The following is a 19650-nucleotide window of genomic DNA, read 5'->3' on the forward strand; positions in this document are numbered from 1 at the left end:
TCACACTAAAACAGCAGTTTGTACTACTGCATCTTCCCGCATAGCTAATTTAGTACCTTTTACAAATAGTAAATAAAATCTTAACCTTACAAAAGAAAAATGTCCTTGAGAAGTGGCTTTCCACTGAAAGTTAACCAGCAATTTATAGCAAACAATTGGTGCTTACTGCTACAACTGCTATCACGAGTCTGTTCCCTGGATTATGGTATTCTTCATTCTTTCGCTGGTCTTTCCATGAGACCTGACAATGTGACAAAGAGTTAAACAATTAAATCAGCAGATGCTGCATATTTTACATGCACATTTACTGTCTGCTGACTGCTACTTTTAAAACATTGTAATGGAGTCAAATCCTGCATAACAACCATAGAAAGAACCAAAATCAAAACCTGCCTATTATTCTGTTTAGCTAGCGAGAAGGCAGGACAAAGTTGCAGCTTATTGTCTAACATGGAGATGCATTTATTTAGTCAGCAAGCTGCAACACTGCCCTGCCTTTTGCCTAACTTTAGGCTAACAAAGCTAAATATTTCTGTTTGCCTAATGGTACAATCTCCAAAGCAAAATGAGAGCTTCACTGCACAGACAGATGCAAGAGAAATCTGCATTTACATGTCATTTAACATCTTTGTTTCTTTTCAGTATCTGAGACACCATCATTCTGCTGACACAAAGAAGTTAAAAAAGAATTTTAAAAAAATGTAAGTGCCAGATGCTATCTATAACTGACTGAATGGCTATGGGGTGATGTTACAGAGCAATATGGATAGAAACTTCCACATTAACATGTCTGTATATTAGTGCATTACCTTGCTACCACCAGCCAGAGTTCTAGATAACTGAAATTTTAAAAATACCCAAAGGCCTACCTTTATAAAAGAAATCAGGCATCCAATAAGAGGGTAGATTGGAATGAAAATGGAGAAGACATAATGAAGAACAGTGGTCACAGTATAGTAGCCCATGAAGAAAGCCACTTCAGTGACAACGGTGCAAACCAAAGCTGCCTAAAAAACAAGGAAAAGGGAAAAATTGATCTGTTTGTAAGTGAATCTAAATCTTAGCACTTTAACGCCAAGTGTCGTTTGTTTTATTCCACAGGCAATACAAGTTTACAAAAGTTTTTGGTGAAGATGTAAGGTGAGACAGAGAACTCAAGCAAAAAAATATTTCTGTTCAAGTAATTACATGTAAAAAAGAGATTGAGTAGATGGTAATATTTTAAATATCAGGAAATCCCTTTCCAAATGATAATTGGAAAAGAGAAAAGAATGTGGGCTCTAAGAAATGCTTAAAATTAACCAAACACACCAGAAATCACTTACCACTGAAAAAATAAATGACCAAAATTCTCTAGTATTTTGAATTTTTTTAAATGTGAAAGAAACCACATATGTGAACAGTACAACTGAAGGTGCATAGCCAATAAGACAGAAGATCTGCAAGAAAAGAAATATGTATTACTCTGTAAGTATGCATGCAGTAAAAATGCTACTTCCTGCAAACCTAGCATGAAAATGTTCAGTGTCTCTGAGGTTCATTTCAATTTTTGAATTAATCTTTTGTGCATTTATGCTTAGAAATGCAGTATTCAGCATGACAAATGTGGTGTGTATCATTAAGCAGTCAAATAAACAAGCGTGCAGTGCTAGCAAGACCAGTCTCATTTTGTGATGAACTCTACTAAAATAATGTGTTAAAAAAGCAAGCAAACCATCTCCTCCTCCAAACCCTCCAAACATATGTATTTTTATCGACTGGTTTCCATTCTACCAACTGGGGATTTAAGTGGACTTTAGCACCTAATTCTAACTCCTAAATATACGAGTACACCTGCTTATTAAACACCCCTCACCTAACCTTTAAGATGTTATCATAAAAAGCAATGAGTCAGCAGTGGCCCCATCCAACTTTTGTATTAACAGCTTTTCATAGACTCATGGAACAGAATAACTACATACCCAAGCAAATTTACGCGTCTAATAGGTGGAACAGAATCTGACCCTAGGTGCTTTGAAAATGCTCCTTCGTGAAAAGAGAGAGGAATAAATAAAACTAAACTTACCACAGCAAGGAACTTCCCAACATAGAAATAAACACCATAATGAAACGCAAATAAGCTTCCTATCATTAAGCCAAGAATAAAGAAAAATAAAGGCAGATCAATGATTGCTTGTCCAGTCCAGTAAGCAGATGGGTAAAGGCCTGATATCTTAAGCTGAGTGTAGGCTTTGATCTGTAAGAGAAAAAATGCCAAGTGTGGCCATGATGTTTTTTTTCCTATTACTGCGTAAAAAACAGGCCTAATTTTGCTCACAAAGAGCACTGACTCTACAACAGCAGGATTCTAACATCTTCAACAGAACCATTCCTGACCTGCAACTTTTAGGTGTCATGGGAAATACTGTGTGTATTGACATCTGTTAAAGAACTTCTTTTGTTAGTTTGGGGGAAAAGGGAAAGAATACCAGAAAGGAATATGGACTGGGGGCCCTCTACAATTCTACTTCCATTGGCTTGTGATAGTGCGCTTTGTTGGCATTAGTGTATGAGGAGCCTTGAGTGTCAAATTTAAAGCTCTGAATCAACAGCCAGTTCCTTCCATATGCAAAAAGGCAGGTTTTCTGCTCATATTTATATCTCTACAACTATTTAGCTAAATAGAATTGAATTTTGCATGAAATTCAATTCATGCACATTTATCCTTGGATTATGTACATCTATCAACCCCCCAGGCACGTTTCAGTTCTTTCAAAAATTGAGATTCGACATGTCATTTGGTTCCGAAGCTGTTGTGCTTCAGAAAAAAATCCATCCAACCACTGTGTCTTATCCATTAACTATTTACTACCTGATGGTTGTATCCTCTCAAAATGAATTTTCCAGAATTTTTTTTTCCAGAAGCCTACATTTTAGCAGATCTAAAGCTGCATATTTTAATTTAAATTACCTTTTGGTTTTCTGCATTGTCCATTGCAAAATATGGTGGAATTCCAGTTACAATGATTCCTAGCAACACAGCTTCAAAGTAAAGTTCTAGTTTGAACACGGCATCAACAGTTTCCTGAAAAATGACCCAGATTTCATCATCATCATGAAGCAAGAGCTGACACCAAGAATTTTTCACCCATTCTTTTAAATAGTTTCTACATATAATTTCCTCTTGTCTTGTACAAAGCTGTACCTAAGAATGGCATCTTAGGTACAGCTTTAGATAAGATTAAAATTTTTTAAATGATCTAGGCCAATACGGCTGCAACCTGGATACATTTAAATGATCATTACATTTATTTTCAGCCTGTGTGTTAATACAAAGCATATTTCTTTAATCAGCAAGTCTGCCATGGAAATAATATAAAAATGATATGAAAAATGATGCATTTGTAATATGTACATGACTGACCAAGAATTAGTTGCAAAAAAGGACATTTCAATGTTAGTAAGACTCCTGAACTAGCAACACACAAAAACCCCACAGTAACATTTTGAGCAGATTTCAGTCCAGTTAATAATATTAATATCTTTAGAACATTTTGAAAATATGGTAATTCAAAACATGAACATCTGACTGCTGCTATATCTTCGTTACTGTTCTTGGTCATTAAAACCCTTGTTTCCTTCCTGTCTACTCAGAATACTTCTAAGATGACCTTTTTAGCTTATCCCACTCCTGTTAACCCTGACTTCAAGTCGTTCTCTCACTTCTTTCAGCTTCACATTAAATAGCAGTTTCTTCAGTGCAATCCTAGCCCCCCTGAAGGGTAGAATATCATCCCTTATCTTAAAGCCCCTTCAACAACTCATACGCCTCCCATCTATCCTGAGCTGGTAACCTATGAAACATCACCTGCTGCCTTGATCCTGCCAGCATTCCCAACAGTTACCACTCATCAGCTTTACCATTGAATAACTGAGTGTATGCTCCCACACTGCCCCTGACACAGGAAGAAACTCAATCATTCTTTTTTACCCATCACTATCTTACCTTCCTTTAAAGCCTTCCTTCAGACTCACCTCTGCTGTACAGTTCTTCTAATCAAAGCCAGGCAGGTGACAAGCTGTGACTTGCCATCCATTTCTTTTCCTACTTAAATTCCAATATCTTCCCTTATTTTCCATTTCAAATCCCTCTGCTTAACTAGGGTCTATTTTTTATGTTTGTACAGTGTCCTGGATTGAATATCATGTTTACACTCAAAAGAAAAAAAAATCTATGAGGATGGAGGAATTAAAATTAAAAATCATAGTGCTTAATGTGCAATATCTCATTAACTTAGAAACTTTAAATTGTAAAAAAAGGCAGTAATATATTATGCTTTAAAATGCCTATACTTAGAACTTTCTTGCAGACTTTGCATTTAGATCAACATATTCTTATTTGCTCAAAGAAGGATCTTACATTTTGAGAAATGCTTAACCACACGGAACAGGGCACACTTGCACATGTAACTGTAACTGAAATTCTGCTGCTGTTATTTCGCTGCAAACATATGATCTTCATTAAACCCTGTGACATTTGTGTCTGATCTGAACTTCACTTACTTGAATGAATGGGTTGCTCCATATCTGAATGCTCTCAGTCACATTTAAGTTGTGGAGAACCAGGTTGCTAATGACATTCATCAAAACAGGGAGGGAATGCACCATACTACTGTTAAATACAGCAGCAAATATGCAATTCTACAGGGGAATAAAAAAAAGGTTTCAGTGTTATTTCTGCATTAACAGCTGGACAGATCTAATGTGAAATGAACTGCTACAAACCACTGAACTGAACTGATTACAATGAACTATTACAAACCACTAGCAAACACTAGCTCCAGATACTTCATACTTTGCAAAAATATTAATGATGGCAATGGAAAAGCAATATTCTCCAAGTCTTATCACACACTTTCATATTAAATCATATTCTAGTTTCCAAAGACAATACTTTCATTTATACACTAATCCATGCATCCAAAATATTCAGCTTTTTTACCATACTAGATAGTGATTGCACAACCAATTCTGGTGAGGTCCAAAAGGTGAATATAAAATGAACTGAAAATAGATGCAAGAGTCTAATATGAAAGGAGAGAGTTTGATGCACACATTTGAGGCTTGTATTTGAGATATTTAAGAACCCCAAAGCAAAAAATACTTAAAGAAATCTGCTCAAGCTGTCAGAAACTACTGCTAGCATGCCCTTTAAAACAGGGGCAAGCAATTATTTTAGCGGGGGTGAGGTTGTGGGGACCCCTGCACATTCTCCCTATGGTGAGCAGCCCCCACAGGTGGTAGCGGTGGCGGCAGCGGCAGCAGCAGCAGCAGCAGCAGCAGCAGGCGGCATGTATTAGTTGTTACATCTTAGGATTCAGGCACTGCTGTGGTACAGGTGCTACTGCCTAGCAGCGTGTGGCTCCAGCCAGTGCTGCACATCACGGCAAGGAACAAAGCCTGGCTGGGCTGCCTCTATCGCCTGGGCTCACTGGTGTACACGTGGAACTCCCACACTCTTGCGCCACCGAAGGGAAGCTCCATGAGCTGGAGCCAGCTGCCTTCCCCGCCTGCTGCTGTGCAGGTCCTGGGACTCCACAGGGAAGCAGAGGCTGGGGCTCCCCTCCACTTCTGGCAGAGTCCTGGGACCTGAGGGGCAGGGGGTGGGGAAGGCAGCTGGCTCCACTGCATGGAGCTTCCCTCCAGTGGCACATAAGTGCGGGAGATGCACCCGCGTGATGGAAAGACCCAGTGATAGAGGTGGCCCAGCTGGGCTGAGCTCCTGCTGCAATGCACAGCACTGGCTGGAGCCGTGTGCCACCGGAAGACAGCACCTGCACTGAGCACGGAGTGCCCAAAACACCCCTGCCTGCTGCTGCCTGGGAACTATGCACCATAGGGGGGAGTGGGGAGGGGTTCCCACAGCCCCCACACCCTCCTTCACACCTATACCCTGTCTACCCAAGCTCCATGCTGCTGTTGCCCCCCTGGGTGTGGGCCCCACTCTGCCGCCAGCCCCAGCCTCAGATTAAAGATTGCAATGAATATTCAGGAGCAGAGTATGCATTTACATGGTCACTAACACCTTAAAATAAAATAAGAATGATATCATGAGAAGAGTCAGATCCAGCACAGCACCGCAAAAACTTAATTATGTATTTCAGAAAATAAGTAGTTTCTCACCTTTCCTGAATTAAATATGTTTAAAGCTGCTGTATGCGGAGATGCTGACACATAATCACTGCTATTGAATACCTCAGTCAGTATGTTAAGGCTCCTGAGAGAGCTGATGATATCATCAATATCTGATCCTAAAATGGGACAAGAAAGAAACTAGGGTACCTATACATTACAAAGGCATCTGGTGAACCTTTACACAAATGTTCTGAACACATTTTCAATCAATACAATGAGTACTTTATTCATCTCTACAACGAAAAACCATAGGAATATGCAGGGAACTAAATCAGAAGACTCTTCAGATGTTTTAAATATTGTTCCTGTTTCAATTTTAGCTCATTCGTTCAGAATACATGTTAATATTTGAATAAAGGAAATGCTAGTGGTGTACATCAAATTAAGATGTACTGTAGTTCACACTGATTACTAAGACTATATTTTAAATATAGAGAATTTTTAGTGGAGTTAATTAACACAATTTAGGTGAAGCAAAAATCTTGATCTGGTCCCTGTACTGGGGGTACCTGCCACGAAGTAGCCCCAAGTAGCCCCAGGACAAAACCCTTGCTGCCTTCCCTATATCTACACCCTGATGGGGAATTTGAAAGTCCCACCCTTATATTTTGAGTGGCTCTCTTTAGAACACCGTTTTCCTTCTCCCACTAAGATAAGGGAAGAAAAAGACACAGAATTTCTCAGCCTTGATCCTACGCATTTTTTAAATTAAATTTGGATAGACATTAGACTGGGCTGGTTAAAAATCCATCACAGGATATTAATGTACAGTATTCTAGTTTTCAGCAACATAACTAACTAGGGAAAATAAAAGCCAGTTGCCATTTTAGAAATCTCAGCTATTCATTTTAGAAATCTCAGCTATCCATCTCAGTTGCTATTTTAGAAATCTCAGTGATCAGTCTTAAAAACCTCCAGGATGCACATTACACTTTCTTTTACTTTCTGTATGCTTTATTGCCTCACATCAATGAGAGACTTAAAAAGACAATTAAATCTGCACCGTGAAAGGCACAATAACCATCCATTAAAGCTGTACTGTCTTTTTCAGCCCTACCTGTAGAATTCTGAAGGAGGAGACTTGTTTTGTACTTGTGAGATTGTTGTCCAGGTTTCAGAAAGTACATATCTGGGGAGAGTCTGAGAGGAACTACAGCATTTTTCAAGTAGTGACGAATGAAAAACATAAAAATCTGAACTACAAGGAAAATTAAGAAAAGCAACAACCTGGAAGAAATAAAAACATTATAAGTGCAGTTCAGTAAAAACAGATCACAACTGATGCAAATTATTTTCATAACTAACATAACCTGTTTGTCAGTGCACAATTTCAAAACAACTAATAAACATACTACTGTTAACAGCAGTTATGCAAGTTCAACTCACGGACTACAGTTAATTATGCAAAACTCTGGAAGACTCTCAAAAGCAAGGTTCCTTCTTCAACCATGGTTAGAAAGTGAATACTATTCAGAAGAATAGCACTCTCCAGCAATCAGCTGCTTAGGCCATCCTGTGGGCATATATCTACATATGCATTTACTGCGCAGTAACTTACTGAGCAGTAAGCAGTTTTTACACCGGTGCCTACATGTAAATGCATTACAGCACAGTAACGCTATGTAGACTGACCTGGGACTAAATTTAATCCCAGATCAGTCCATGCACACAGGGTTACTGCACAGTAAGGCGTCTATACGTGCCTTACTGTGCAGTAACTACTTGGACGTAAATTTGCTACCTGCATCAAATTGGCGTGAGTCACCATAGTTACTGCGCAGTATGGGTACGCACATGTAGACACATGCCCGTACCACATAGTAATTCTTGATTACTGAGCAGTAACCTAAATTACTGCACAGTAACTGTGCACCAGTAGATGTGCCCTGTATAACCAAAATCTTATTATATTGGCACCACCAAATTTTATCAAATTCTTCCAAAGCTACGCCCACACAAAGAACCAGGAGAAAATATTCAATGATAGCATCATATAGAATGGTACCAATATTGATTAGCATCCACATCATAGATATATAAAAACCATAACAACAGATTAGCATCTTCCCCATTTTTACTACTAAAATTAATTCAGAAATCAAGTATTTTGTAAAACAAACAAAGCCACCATACTCACATAACTCTCACTGACTTATTCTCACGTCTTAAACTGAGGAAGTGAACCCTGGCTATTGTAGACACCTGCTGTTTCCAAAGGGCTACATTGCTCTCTATGGAGGATTTTGTCTCAGAGAGTACCAGTAGGCTTTGCTCCATCTCATCAAGTGATTTTGCATCTATTTCCTCCTGTACTTGCTGAGAATTAAATACGCTATAATCTGGAGGAAAAGGAAGTGAGATAAAAAGAAAATGGAAGCCTACATAGTTTGCCTATGGTTTGGAATCTTGTCAACACTGGCTATTTCAGCAGCAGGCAGAAACTTTATACAATACATGCAACACACACACAAATGCATTTCTCATCCCTGAGGAGTCTTCAGATACCCAGGAACAGAAGCAGGAGCTTCAAATTAATCTCAATAAATTCATCTACATGCTTACTAACACTATTAGATTATACAGATTATTCAGCTGCTAAACCCTCTGTCTGTATAACACTACAGAAACAAGGCGGCTTAATATCTTATAGTCAAAGCAGCCAATACAGAGAAAGAATACGAGCTATTCAGCACTGAAATTAGAAGAGTAAGTAATTGCTTTCAGACAATCCTCAACAAACCTCTGATTTTACGCCTGCACTAAGAAGTATGTGTAATTAATTGTGGTGGTAAACGATGGCAATTAATTTCAACTCTGATCTGCAGATACAAACAGAATATTCAAATAGGATAACTGAGTGTCTAAATAAGATTTTCTTTGCCTGCAACTGAGTGTAAGCACAAACTTTCAAGGGGAAAAAGAAAAAGTACATTTTTTAGGATTTGGCCCTGAAGTTTACCTGTACCTTAGCAGAGCAGGGCTGGAGAGCCAGGAAAAATCAGAAATAAGGATCATAATTGAACTTCCTCATTGTAGAAAGCAAGAACAAAGTCTATGCATCCCTGAACTGTGACAAATATAAGTTTCTAATGACTTTGTCTTTTATTTGTTCTCTTGTCAGCTATTTCAGGAGCCTAGAATACTATGCGATTGTAAGTATCACATCCTCTCTGACATAACACTCAACAGGAGAATTTTTTCCAATTTCTTTCAAAAGGTTAACTGAGTTTTATAATAAAAAAGACTAATTATAATTTTATACAAATTATCAAGTCCTAAGATACATTTTCATTAATGGTGTGGGGTGATTTTGCACTCATGCCTCACCTGCCTGATCAATTTCTGCTTCAACTTCTAGCTTCAGGAACACATCCTCCAAGGTTGTCATGGAAACTCCGTATGTAATAACACCCAAATGTGAATGAGTGTCTAAATCAGAAAATAATCCTGACAACGGAAGAAAAAGAATGTGGCTGTTAGAAATAATTATTATATTGTCTCACCAAAAGTCTCTGATTTAATTAAAAAGCACAGTGTAACTGAAAAGCAGACTTCTATCAGTGTGACATGCTAATGAATACGTACAATTGGCTAATTATAATGATGTAGGTCATGGCTCTAGAGTTACAGCTTAGATTATTTTTGCACTTAACAAGCAGGCTGAAAAAGAGGACTTTCAGTATGAAAAACATGGCACAGTCCCTTCAAAATTACAGTACTGACTCTCCAAATAGAGAACAACTTTTTTTGAGGATTTCTATTTCAAAAATAGTTTCTGCAGTTGAATTAAACAATTTGAAACAACTTTACTAGTCAGTGTGCTCTGGATGATTTTCACTGTTCCACAATAAAAATTACAGAGTGGGGCAACGGGAGTGCAGGGCCTGGGCTGGCAGGGGCTCCATGGAGCTAGGCCACGCTGCACCAGCAGGAAGAGGGGGGAGCCAGCCTTGTGCTCCTTCTGCCCCGCTCTGGGCCCCTGCCAGCGCTGGCCCCAGCATACCAGCGCAGGCCTCACAATCCCGCCCAGCTATCGCTGCGCTCCTGCACACTGCCACTTTCCCACTGCCTGCTGCTGCCATTTCCCCACTTTCCTGCCACCGCCGTTCCTCTCCCCACCCCCTTACCCACCACTCCAGCACCACATGGTTCCTGGCTGCAGTGCCAGGACTGCAGGAGCCGCCTGGGCCCTGGGAACTAGGGCAATCACCTGTAGTCCTCCCCTGCCTCCCTCCATCCTTGTTATCTAAATTTCCCTTCGGCAGAGGGAGGCAGGAACAGCCCCCTAGGAAGAGCTGAGGGTGGGGCGAGGTCAGCAGGCTCCCACTGGGTGCTACTGCCCCTGGTGCCTTGTCATCTTTGACAGACAGCCAGGGGCAGATAAATATTAATTTTCTAAATTTTTTTAGAGGCCTCACAGGATAGACAGACTGGCTTGGTGGGAGAGATCCAGCCCACAGGCCGTGTTTTGCCCACCCCTGCTCCAGAGGCACTTGAAATGCTTACCTAGCTGTGAAATGGGTGACTGACTGGGATAAGAGGCAAACAACTTGCCAACTAACTTTGGCAGTGCGAAGTGACAGCAGTGCCAAATTATAAACTTCTGAAGTTCTATAAGAAAAATAACAGACTTGTCTGAAAATAATGTGGGTTATGAACAATTCAATGGATTTTTCCCCATACTTGCTCAGCACTGAATTGCAGTAATGGTCATACCTGAGAACTTGTCCATGTCTCTAAAAGGTAAGGCGTACACCAGTTGCTCTTCGTTATGTTGCATCAGACTGGCTCCAGGTATATGCTGTCTGATCAAGGAGGTGGTAGCTTCTGTATTACAATAGGCATCTATATGCATGCTAGAAAACACACATGAACACACATAAGAGTACTATTTTAAATTCTTTTTCTTCACTACTATTTTTAGAAATTGTGGTCAGCAAAGAAAAACAAAGCACAGCAAGAGCAGAACTTCATTGTCCCAAACAGGAAACAAATCTTTCAACTAGCAGGGATATTTCAAAGCATAATTCCTTGCCTAGCAGGGAAGACAAAACAACTATAAAAGATGATGCACTAAAAGTGTCCAATACATACCTCAACCGGTACCCGATACCCCACTTGCTTTTAAGAAAGAGAGACGAGCCTAGGCATTTCAACATCCCTTGAGAAATCACAGCTTTTCGATCTAAAAACAAAACACAAGGAATTTTTAATTGAAGAACCCTACTACTACACCTAAAACAGCTGCGTGATTTAAACAGAGAAAATGCAGCATTCCTTGAACATCAGAAGAAATGCAATGTCCCTTTATATATAGTACAACTCCCATTCGCTTTACATCACCCCAAACACAATAAAGCAATACCAAAGCTTACCAGCAAGAATGTCAGCCTCATCCATGAAGTGTGTACTGAATACTGTTACGTGATTAGCCTTTCGATTTTTCAGGAGATTCCAAACTACATGCCGTGAACATGGGTCCATGCCAGCAGTTGGTTCATCCAAGAGTAAAACCTACCATGATTGGTAATAAAAAAAAGGATCAAACTCCAAATTCTCCACCCTCACAGCTATGATAGCTATAACAAGAAGCCTATTAATTCCAAGACCGTTATGTCAACCTGGTGGGGCAGAGAGGAGGGTAAGGGGTATTTTTAATATACATTAAAATCTCTTGTATCCAGTACTTCACCAACCAGAATACTCTATTAACCGGAGTTTCCAGCTGCTGGCCGGATGCAGGGCGGGGGAGCACAGAAAGCTTACATGCGGCGGCAGTGGCCGCCACCACCCTGCATTGCTGCCGCTCTGCATGCAGCCACCAGCACCGCCTGCTCTGCCGGCCGGACGTGGGGTTATAGGGGGCGAGGGAAAGCTTGAACATGGCGGGTGCTGCCACCACCCACCACCCTGCGCAGTTGCTGCTCCATATGTGGAAGCTGCTGCCACCTACCCCCTGCATTATCTGAAAACCCTGCTGGTTTTACATAACTGGCAAACCTCTTACCCTGGGGATGCTGGATAACAGAGATTTTATTGTACTGTTTATTTGTCTCAAGGTAGCGTGGGAATCATTTTTGTTTTAGACAACCAATTGCAAAGCTAAATAGCGTGCCAATCACCACTACTTACATGCCTGTTCCTTTTGACAACTTCTCTTGTGATGTTACCCAAAATCATACAATATTCCACTCCAGATGCAGCCTACATTTTGCACTGACTTATCACACACACAAAAAAAGGTATGCTCTAATCTACTGTTACTGCTACTGAATCAACCACCCTTCAATCCCTGCAGTGTTAAGGTTGAGCTTGGAAATTTTAAATGGCTTTAAACCAGAGATGGTTGGAAATAGCAGACCAGTTTCACCCAATAACTATTTTGTACCTACTTATTTGGTACTTCATTGTTTAATCACTAAATACTGTGAACAGTTGGATAGAACATGCACTCAGATAACATGCAGCTAGGAGTAACATAGACACTGGGCTTGTGCCTCCTCACCTTGGGATTCCCAAGAACAGCAATGCCTATAGATAGTTTTCTTTTCTGCCCTCCACTTAATTTTTTAGCTTGGTTGTCCTTGACAGGCTGCATATCCAAATCTAACAGCACTTTCTGCACCTTTAAAAATAAAACAAGGGTTCTATGTAAATGAAACCCACAAAAGACATGAAAAATTGACTGCCATAATTATCAACAACCTTGTATTAATTCTCAACAAATTGCAATATATGTTTTTAATTAGTATTCCATGTCTGGATCCCGATGTAAATTCACCATAGGCAATGCAAGGCTCATTAGAGAATCAAAGTCTTAAACTTTAAACTAGGAAGGCCAATCACATTGTACCCTTAAGTATAAGCCTCCGAACCTGTTAACATTTATGTTCTGTGAATGTTCTACTCATAAAATATTTTTGGTAAGCGAGATTTGCAAAGCTACTTTCATAACGTAAAACTATTTTGCACTGCTAAATTAAAAATAAATGCACTCTGCGCATGATTTATAACTGTCCGATTTACCTCTTGTATCAAATCATTGGGAGGTATCCCTTTTACTGAAGCAAATATAGATAAATTTTCTTCCACTGTTAAAATGTCAAAATGTATATCTAATTGTGGGCAAACACCAGTAATCTTTCTTACTTCCAGCATTTCATCAATTTCAGAGACTTTGTATCCATAGACAGATGCAAATCCTGAAAGAACAAAAGGAAAAAAAACAAAAACTTTTCAACCCAACTAGAACTCTGACCTTCACCGTGAAGTAGCTAACTCCATTGTTCCAAAACAGAGATGCTTATTAAAAAAATTAAAAAAGTAACCCCTCTCAGATGAAAACTTCCATAAAAAATGATTGAATCCTGCAATATGCTCAAAGAGAAATGGCCTGAGGTTTGAGGGCAGGAAAAACCAATGAGACCATTAAACAGATTATAACAAATCCATTCTGTCCCCCTCACCACCAAGCCCAAGACTTCTCACCATCAGAAGGTGGACAAAGCCCACAAAGAATGTTCATCAGTGTTGTTTTTCCCGTTCCACTATGTCCAAGTAATGCTGTAATCTGACCCTCATATATATCAAATGATAGACCTAATCCAAAGAAGAAAAAGAACAAGAGACAACGAGAAATTAATGTTGTAGATCTATAGACAGATTTATATCAGTGTGCTAAATTTAAATACTGATATATAGGATATATGTTTACATTATATTCAAAGCAGTATTTTTTGCCTTCAGGTTTCAGTTCAGGATGGTAAACGTTGTTATGGCAGTAGTAAATAAAGAGCTGGCATTAGATTTCCTATGAGGAGACTTAAATTTAGAGGTTTTCATGTCATCCTCCAAAGGAATCTGGAAAGAGGGTGCTCTGTGGTTACTTGCTGTAGTTTGGAACCAAGACAGGAGACTGGGAACATGCAGGGGAAAAACAAAACCCCACAATGAAGAGGATCAAATAACTACAGCTGCAATTAGGCTTGCCTTATTGAGGCAACAGCCCCTTTGGCATATAACTAAAGGCAGACTAAGGTAGGAGGAAAACGCACATAATAAGGCGTAAGGCTTTATGCTCCGAGACCCACCCCTCTGGCAAAAGGGAAAAAAAAGAGGTCCCTGCATTGTTATTTTTCCTTGCACTTCTATTAAGTAGCTGAAAAGCTAGAAACTTTCTTACTTCTGAGAGCCTCCACAGTTTCATCTTTTTTTCTGAAAGTTTTCTGAACAGAGTTGATTCTGAAAGAAGACATGTAATCATACAAAAAGAATAAAAAGCCTTAAAAATCTTTCCTTGCAAAAGAAAATATCACATTGCAATGATTATACAGGCAGCAAGACTGTGCTGAAGTAATGTGTTTTTCTGTTGAAGTTGCATAAAAATTCTCTGAAGGCAGAGCTGTAGGCAAGCAGAGTGTAGGCATTTTTTGGCAACATTTCTTGGAACAGTTTTCATCTTATTGCCTCTTTACTCTGGCAAAAGGGAGAATATTTCTGTTGATTTACTGAACATTTTCTGTCAGGACACCTGAGTAATCACTATGACACACAGCAGTACTTTTTTCCCATAACACCAGTACACTAATCTGGGAATCAGCAACCTATGGCCCATGGGCTAGATCTGGCCCAGTGAACCATGGAGCTCAGAGCTAGAGGGCTTTGCCCAGGTGGCAGAGAGAAGTGGCAGTGGTGGTACTGTGGAGGGAGTAGTGATAGAGGCTTTAGTTGCATTGGAAATGCAGACCAGGTTGAAAGCAGCTCACACTGGGACTTAAGCTCTGTTAAATCAGTGTCCCCTTCCCCTCCAACAACTTAAAAAACACTGCTAACTCCAGTACTAATCAATTAACACAAGGGTTGTCAACTGGGGGTACGTGTACCCCTGGGGGTACCTGGACCGGTCCTAGGAGGTATGCATTGTGGGGGGGAGACACGGAGCGCAGCTGCCTCCCAGGAGCAGGACCTGGGTAAGGCAAGGGCAGCAGTGCCCCTCTGCAGGGTGGGGAAGTTCGCATGTGGTAGCCACCACTGCCACACACCAGCCTGGTGAGCTTCTCTGCCCTGCAGAAGGGCACTACTGCCCCCACCCCAGCCCAGCGAGCTTCCCCACTCTGCCCCAGCCCTGCTCCTTGGATGTGGTGGTGCTCTACCTTGTCCCAGCCTCCTGCTCCGTGGCCAGTTGCATACTACCCAGCCTACCTCCCCATTCGGCATTCGGCCGCACGCTACCCCTTCTACTCCCCTTGGTGTTGGGCTGCTGGGGGGTAGTTAGACTAAAAAAGATTGAAAACCCCTAAGTTAACATACTGAAAAAGGTTCAGTCTATGCACCAATCCACACAATCTGACAGATGGACACAGGATAGGGAGAAAACATGCAATGCAAGACAAGCAGGCAAGGAGATGCTTTTTCTTGCTAAAATAACATTAAATGAATGTGGGCATCTACTCCCTACTCCCCAAACAAGATTTTATTATGTACAATTTGATCCAATGACTCCTCAAATTAATGAAAATAAGGAATTTACTAGATGGCAACCTTACAATGAGGTTAAGTGCATTCTTATCTAGAGAGCAGAGCAGGGTTTGGATGGGATAGCAGGGGAGGGGAGCAAGGAACTGAGTGAGGAGGACAAACTCATTGGGAGAGGGGATGGTAAAATGAGAGGATGGGAGACTAGCATGACCGATGAAGAATAATCAGTAGAATGAGACAAAGGGGTTGGAATGCTTCAAGAATTTTATGTGAATTTCTGAGAAGCTTCTGGGGAAAAAAAGCTAAACTCTTCAGCTAGTACTGAGTCTATTCAAACAGACCTTAAAAATAGATTCAGAATTCTGGCTACTAAGCTCCCTAAATTTTATTTGAGACTAGGGGAGGCATGCAGGAAAAAATAAATAGTTATTATTTCTCAATTCACATCATGACATTCTAACAGACAATACCAAAATTAGCAGAGAATTAAGAGCTCATATGGAGAATCTTGCTTTGTTTAAATAACGCTGATAGTACGTGAAGGTATGGAGAAGTACTGATGTAAGAGAATGAACAGCATATTGACTAAGTAAGCTCAAAAAGTTACTAGAATCAAATGTTTTGTATGTTATCTAGTTAGCGAGTCAAGCAGCTCCCCTGTGTGGTTTAGATGGAACATACAACTCTTCACACAAAATAATGGGAGTTACATGTCTGAATCTAATTTGAAAGGATAAAGAAAAACCTTTTCCCCTCCCTTTCCACCCCTGAAACAATTATGCCTCTTGTGGCATTAGTGAAGCTCAAGAACATAGATTACCTCCTGTGCCCAGCTAAATCAAGACTATTTCAGAGTTTGAGTTGATGGTCATACTTTACATAAACGTTTTCCTGAGCGCACTATTGTTATCCTGGAGAACATCCACGTAACAGGTAATATGGCCTCTTTGGAAATGGAAAACTGCTATTTTAAACGTGTAAAATAAGACACACAATGCATACCATGTGCTCTATAATAAAATAATATGAATTTAGAAGAGATGTTAAAATGAATCTGTGGCATGAACTCATACCTGATAGCTTCTTTTCCCTGAAATTCAGGAGATATCGGTTCAACTATCTCACTGAAATTTAGACTTCCATTAACAGTACTCTCATATAACTCCTTGTAATTTCTTCTACGCTTTGACCAAAATGAGGGTTTCATAAAGAATAGTGATGTCCGCCGCAATCCAAACTCGCCTGAGTAAGAAAAGAGAAAGAAAAGTCTCTGGAAAATTAGTGCAGACATGACTCAGGGTCTGGAGTTCATCTATGAAAATTGGGATTAAGCACATTATTAGGAGCTCAAATCAGGAGAGCATCTCTATTTCAGTCACACATATACTGTGCATTTAAACCAACACTGCCAAACCCCAAGACTCTACTTTTGGAAAGTATATAACTATTCAAACCTACCCCTATTCATCAAAGCACTTCCTTATGCATGTAGTTAAATACATTTCCTAGACAGAGGCAGGTTTATGAATGTGCTTAAATACTTGCAAGAACTGGGACCTAGGACTTTGGGACGGATGGCTTAAGTAAACAATGCACTGCAACAGAGAGGTTCAGCAGCAAAGAAAGTGCAAATTCTCACATGCATGCAAGTTGGTGGTTTGTTCAAAGGTTAACAAATAGAGTCTTTGTTGTGTCACTACTCTTAAAACTCAGTAATTTAAACAAAATATCTGGAATACACACACTGGCATTCAGTTTTCAACCCAAGAAGAATGAATTGCAAAAGCTGAAAACATGGTTTGGTAGCAAAAGATCAAAGTTACTCTGGTATAAAACATTTTCCAAGTATTTTCATTGGCACAACTATGCAGACTACGTATCAAGCAGGTACTTTTTTCATGACTGCTTCACAAGCAGACTTCACAACTGTAGAAAATATTTAAATTAAAAAATATATATATTTTAAAGCTCTTTACAGATAACAGCTGTGCTTCTGCCTATTTTCTTTCTATTACCTTGACATGTAGCTGCAATTAAAGAAGCCAAAGAACACAGGAAATGGTGATACTGAATTGACCACTAGTTATTTAAATACAGTATCTCAGTGGCATTTATTAAATAGCTTGTTTGTAAAACAGCCATGCAATTAAACCTGACTTAGAGCAAAACTGTGTGCTAAAGACTTCTGAAATTTGGGTGCTGATTGTGGTTCAGTTCCATATTTATTTGAGTCTAAGTAACATACCTGGAATGACCTGATCAAGGTAGACAGCAAGAAGCACATAAAGCATGCTGTCCAGTACCAGTAAAATGAGAGAAATAACTAGCGGATAAGGACCATGAGTTAGTTTTGAAAACAATGCACCGCCGCCATAATCTTCCAGATGCATAACCTAGAAACAAACATGAAACAACTTGGGTGTTACTGAATTGCACTTCATCAGCCTACAATTAAATGAAACACAACGGCATGATACAAAAATGATCTACTACAAATGATAAATTAAAAACTGAAAGGTGAGTGTTGCTGTATAGAGCAGATACAAAGATGTCATAATGCTGTCAAAAAAAAAAAAAAAGAAAGAAAAACAAGACACGACATACAATATTTTACTTCAGATATTTAAAGCTTTTTTGCCATAACACACTTCTTTTTAAATAATTCCTTGTGACTAAGAAAAAAATATTATTAAAAAAAGCAAGATTTATAGAAAAATATTTACAGATATTTTCACCACCAGGTATTTGAATTTGAGATAAATTAAATGTTTGCTATGTAGCTGTAACCTGAGAAGTACAATCTGTATCTTAATGAAAAAGAATGATGGCACTAGCCAGTACCGTTCCCTACCCTGCACAGACTTCTTACATGACTGTGACTTATTACTGCACCTTAGTTCCTCCTCTGTATGACAGGGACAACAGTACTTTCTGACTTGAGAGTACTATTACATGAATAAAAGTGTTTGTAGATTGTGAGGAGCTTCACTACTAAGGTGATAAGGGGCATGCAAACCTAATTAATAAATTAGGTTGGACGGATCTTCTTATATATCAAGTTGCTGTTCAGCTGTTCTTGCACACAACAAAAGTAGTAAATAAACAGGGATACACTAAGCTTACTCACCTGGGCAATGCCAATCAGGAATGTACACTGACAGAATGGGCTCACAACCCATACAAAAGCCTTTGGAAAATCCTCCAATAATACAATGTTAAGACCCACAAAACCTAAAGCCAGTGTTGCTAAGAATTCAACGATACCCACATGTTTTGATTTTCTAAAAAGAGGAGTCAGCATAAAAGCAAAGAACACCTACAGAAATACAAAGAGGAAATTATTACAGTATACAACAGACCTGGAATAGAAATAAAGCAACTACAGCTTTACTTTCAGTAGGTAAGTAATTTTTCTTTTGGGGCAAAATAAGGTGAGGGCTTTGCCAAGATTACTAATTCAAATTAATGCCTCTTAAAAATAGCTTTAAAAAATACAAATCAATATCCCAATCCAGATCGTGGAATAGAATGAAGAATGGAACCACTAAAAATAAGATAGGGAAGCCTACTGGACATGTCTGCATATTAGGCCTGCGAGAAGCGGCAAGTATTCAAATCCGATTTGGATGATTTGGAGGGAGAATGATTCAATTCTCACTCTGGGATTCCAGTCACTGTCCCGATTCAATTTGGCCGAACAGGATTTGAAGATTTGGTGCCAATTCGGAGATTCGGCCATAGACTAAATAGGCAGCAGTCCTCAACTACACTGGACACAGCTGCCTTCAGCTGGTAAATCTGTTGTGGTAGGCGGAGAGAGGAAGAAAGGGGCATGGGAAGGACGGGCAGATCAACTGTCTGTTTAGTCTATGGCCATATCTCCAAATTGGTGCTGAATTTTTCCAAATTGATTCGGAGGCTTCCGATTTGATTCAGATCTTTTAATGAGTTTCACAATTTGATTTGGATTTGGAGATTCAGCCGTCGAATTGGGCCAAA

General features: G+C 39.6%; 1 protein-coding gene across 4 annotated transcripts in view; it reads right to left on the reverse strand.

Moving 5' to 3' along the window:
- ABCA5 (ATP binding cassette subfamily A member 5) overlaps positions 1–19650 on the reverse strand; it is a 53111-nt gene that overhangs the window by 18641 nt on the left and 14820 nt on the right. For all 4 annotated transcript variants that reach the window (XM_090059393.1, XM_090059391.1, XM_090059390.1 and 1 more), the window contains 20 exons: positions 18779–18967; positions 17897–18044; positions 16725–16893; positions 14357–14415; positions 13663–13773; positions 13201–13376; positions 12680–12799; positions 11550–11688; positions 11269–11359; positions 10891–11030; positions 9502–9621; positions 8312–8513; positions 7232–7401; positions 6163–6290; positions 4543–4680; positions 2951–3064; positions 2066–2236; positions 1326–1439; positions 870–1007; positions 167–241 (listed from right to left, as the gene is read on the reverse strand). In XM_090059393.1, coding sequence (XP_089915519.1) covers positions 167–241; positions 870–1007; positions 1326–1439; positions 2066–2236; positions 2951–3064; positions 4543–4680; positions 6163–6290; positions 7232–7401; positions 8312–8513; positions 9502–9621; positions 10891–11030; positions 11269–11359; positions 11550–11688; positions 12680–12799; positions 13201–13376; positions 13663–13773; positions 14357–14415; positions 16725–16893; positions 17897–18044; positions 18779–18967 — 2712 coding nt within the window. The remainder of the gene's footprint in view (positions 1–166; positions 242–869; positions 1008–1325; positions 1440–2065; positions 2237–2950; positions 3065–4542; positions 4681–6162; positions 6291–7231; positions 7402–8311; positions 8514–9501; positions 9622–10890; positions 11031–11268; positions 11360–11549; positions 11689–12679; positions 12800–13200; positions 13377–13662; positions 13774–14356; positions 14416–16724; positions 16894–17896; positions 18045–18778; positions 18968–19650) is intronic.

The sequence above is a fragment of the Crocodylus siamensis genome, chromosome 8, assembly GCF_052110815.1.
Source record: "Crocodylus siamensis isolate JL-2025a chromosome 8, ASM5211081v1, whole genome shotgun sequence".
Taxonomy (NCBI): Eukaryota; Metazoa; Chordata; order Crocodylia; family Crocodylidae; genus Crocodylus; species Crocodylus siamensis.